The sequence below is a fragment of the Bison bison genome, unplaced genomic scaffold (genome assembly GCF_000754665.1).
Source record: "Bison bison bison isolate TAMUID 2011002044 unplaced genomic scaffold, Bison_UMD1.0 scf7180017864160, whole genome shotgun sequence".
Lineage (NCBI taxonomy): Eukaryota > Metazoa > Chordata > Mammalia > Artiodactyla > Bovidae > Bison > Bison bison.
Genome location: NW_011494732.1, coordinates 6,820,471 through 6,824,231, shown reverse-complemented (window position 1 = coordinate 6,824,231; position 3,761 = coordinate 6,820,471). Strand labels below are relative to the sequence as shown.

Genomic DNA, 3,761 nt, shown 5'->3' with positions numbered 1-3,761 from the left:
TACATGACTACTGGAAAAACCATAGCTTTGACTAGACGGACCTTTGTTGGCAAAGTAATGTCTCTGCTTTTTAATATGCTGTCTAGGTTGGTCATAGTTTTTCTTCCAAGGAGCAAGCATCTTTTAATTTCATGGCTGCAATCACCATCTGCAGTGATTTTGGAGCCCAAGAAAATAAAGTCTCTCACTGTTTCCCCATCTCTCATTGTTTCCCCATCTATTTCCCATGAAGTGATGGGACTGGATGCCATGATCTTAGTTTTCTGACTGTTGAGTTTTAAGCAGACTTTTTCACTCTCCTCTTTCACTTTCATCAAGAGGCTTTTTAGTTCTTCTCCATTTTCTGCCATAAGGGTGGTGTCATCTGCATATCTGAGGTTATTGATATTTCTCCCGGCAGTCTTGATTCCAGCTTGTGCTTCATCCAGTCCAGCATTTTTCATGATGTACTCTGCATAAGTTAAATAAGCAGGGTGACAATATACAGCCTTGACATACTCCTTCCCCAATTTGGAACCAGTACCCACCTGCCAATGCAGGAGACACAAGAAACGCAGGTTTGATCCCTGGGTTGGGAAGATCCCCTGGAGGAGGGCATGGCAACCCACTCCAGTATTCTTGCCTGGAAAATTTCATGGACAGAGGAGTCTATAATTCATGGTGTCACAAAGAGTCAGATACAACTGAGCAACTGAACGCACACTCATTTGTTGAGGGGGGCGGGGGTACAAACAGGTCAGTACATAAATAAACTAGGTGATTTCAGATACTGTAGTGATCAGAACTATCAGGGAAATAAAACAGGGTGAGGTGACATAACATGAAACGGGGCCTACTTTAGAAAAGGAAGGGCCCTCTTTGGAGGTGATATTTGAGCTGAGACACAGATGCTAAGTGAAAGAAGTGACAAGTACAAAGGCCAGCAAAGAAACAAGCCCAGTGGGATGAGATTTCAAATTCCAAGTTCCCTGGTCTTCATAAAAAACAGAGAAAGGACTCTGGAAGAATTCCAGAGGCTTTTGGGAGGGGGCCTTCAGGTCTATCCCATAATGTGGCTGAATGGAGGGGTGCCCTCTAGTGGTGACAAGAGTTAAATTTCACATAGCTGACCTGGAATGCTGCATGCTTGTGACTTGACTCTGGGATAATTATAAGTTTCACTCATTCTTGTCTCTCCCACACTTATTCATTCAACAGATATTTACTGAGCAGTGTGCCAAGCAACCCTCTAGATGCTAGAGTTGTGAAACCGACAGCGACGGTACCTGCCCTCCTGGAGCTGATACCCTAGGGAACAGTTCTTACCTCAGTACTCTAGCCTCACTTCACCTCTCCCCTCTATTATTCTGTAGCTAAATTGGCCTCCTAATGTTCCAACAGGCAGATATTGTTGCTTCAGAGTCTTTGTATCTGCTATTCCCTTCCGCCCCAGGAAAGCAGGTCCCTGCTTCTTTGCATTGCTGGTTCAGGTCTCAGCTCAAAAGTGACCAAGTCAGAAAAATGTGAACTTATTTTGTTCGTTGACTGCCTATTCTCTTCACTAATTTGTAAGATTCCGTGAAAGTTACTATTTTCTTGGAATCCCTCAGCCTAACGCTTAATCCGTGCACAGTAAACTTACTGAAAGGGCTTCTTATCCTGTATCCCAGCTTGTTTCAGAGGATAGTGAACTGTAAGTGAACGAACTGGACAAAACATACCACAAATCTCAGCCCTGAAAAAAAAAAAAAAAAGCCATTGCACACTATCTGTGCCCCCTTTCTCTGCTTTACTTTCTTTTCTTTCTTTTTGATCTGCTTTACTATTCTATACACTTATCACCTTCTAAACTATTATAACTTACTCCTTGGTGTTTGCGTGTCCCTGCTACTAGACTAGAATGTAAGCTTCACGAAGGCAGGGGATTTTGTCCATTTGATTCACCACCCGACCCTCAGTGCCCAGAACAGTGATGGCACCCAGTAGTCGCTCACTTTGGCCACCTGATGCGAAGAACGGGCTCATCTGAAAAGACCCTGATGCTGGGAAGGATTGAAGGCGGGAGGAGAAGGGGACGACAGCGGATAAGATGGTTGGATGGCATCACCGACTCAATGGGCATGAGTTTGAGTAAACTCCAGGAGTTGGTGATGGACAGGGCTGGCGTGCTGCAGTTCATGGGGTCGCAAAGAGTCGGACACGACTGAGCGACTGAACTGAACTGAACTGAGGCGCTCAATACACAGAATGAATGAACTCTATCTACATCACAGTTTGCTATTTCCTGCAGATCCTAAGTCACCTTATTCCAAGGAGGAAACGGGCTTCAGGAGGCGACCAGAGGTGAATTCAGGTGGCCCGACCCAGGAGTCCGAGCTCTGGGAGAAGGGCCATAAAAGCAGCTGCGGAGATGGGAGGTGCCGGCAGCAGGAACAGAGAGAGGCCCGGGGGCTGAAGCGCTTCCAGGAAGAGGCGCGGGCGCTGACGGCGCCTGGCCAGGGACTGTAGGCGGTACCGTCCGATGAGACGAATCACATGACTTACGATGACCACGCCCACCTCAGATGGGCGGGGCGCATGCAAATTAGTCCGGACGGCGGCCAATCGTGTCGCTCGCCGAGGGTCCGGGCCCGGGGGATCCGGGACGCTTGCTTGAGAGCAGGCTCTTGTCTCTGCTGCCCCGGGCTTTTGCAAGCGCCACGGCTGGCCTGTAAGTTTGTGCTGTAGTCGCTTCTTCGAGCTACTTGCTTTTGGCGGCCGGCCGGCTGAGGCCGGACCCGCGCTGGGGCCAGGCGGCGGCTTCCTCAAGCGGAGGCGGAGGTGCGGCGCGGGGTGGGGGCCGCTGCCCTAGCAGGCGCCCGGGCCGGCCCGCGCCCTTGCAGCGTGCTCCATGCATCCGGAGCCCGCCCCGCCCCCGAGCAGCAACAACCCCGAGCTTCCCCTCAGCGGCGGCAACAGCACCAGCGGCAGCCGCCGGAGCCGCCGCCGCAGCGGGGACGGGGAGCCCCCGGGGTCGCCGCCGCCGCCGCCGCCGCCCGCCGTCACCTACCCGGACTGGATCGGCCAAAGTTACTCCGAGGTGATGAGCCTCAACGAGCACTCGATGCAGGCGCTGTCCTGGCGCAAACTCTACTTGAGCCGCGCCAAGCTCAAAGCCTCCAGCCGGACTTCGGCTCTGCTCTCCGGCTTCGCCATGGTGAGCTCGGGCTGCCCTGCCCTGCCCCCTCTCAGGTCCTGGCCGCTGCCTCCCACAGCCCCGACGGGGCGCACAGGGGAGCTGGCTGGGAGGGCTAGAGGGTCGGGGGGTGAAGGGAAGAGCTGGGAGAAAGCTGTCGTGGACGCTGGGAGGACCAGAGATGCTGGACATAAGAGGTGGACAAGTGACACCCGTAGTGGGAGGTTGGGTATCATACAAATGTCCAGGGTTGGGGGGCTCAGATGGGCAAGCTTGATGTGGCGAGGAGGGAGAAACAGCAGGATGCTCGACGTAGATGTAAGAGTCCCAGGCATGTTGAAGTGGAAGGGAAACTGACGTAAGTAGTCTGATCTCTTTGGGAGCAGGTGTCAGGAGGTTGGGAGGAGAAGGACCCCTGAGCCATCTCCTAGTGCCCCCACACTTGAGGCCAGAAGAAATTGGCCAGCTTCCTTTATTATCTAGTAGAGGGGATTTCCTGATACGCTTTCTCCTATTGTATTTTCCGAGGGCCTCAGCCTGGGGGTTTGACAACCACTCCCCACCCTCAGTTTCTGCTCCAGAAACTTGTCACTGAGTCACTGGGTGT

The 3,761-nt window shown here is 52.4% G+C and overlaps 1 protein-coding gene across 1 annotated transcript in view; it reads left to right on the top strand.

The window, feature by feature from the left end:
- ORAI1 (ORAI calcium release-activated calcium modulator 1) overlaps positions 1–3,761 on the top strand; it is a 40,411-nt gene that overhangs the window by 22,713 nt on the left and 13,937 nt on the right. The window contains exon 2 of the mRNA XM_010841342.1: positions 2,270–3,175. Coding sequence (XP_010839644.1) covers positions 2,870–3,175 — 306 coding nt within the window. The 5' untranslated portion in view covers positions 2,270–2,869. The remainder of the gene's footprint in view (positions 1–2,269; positions 3,176–3,761) is intronic.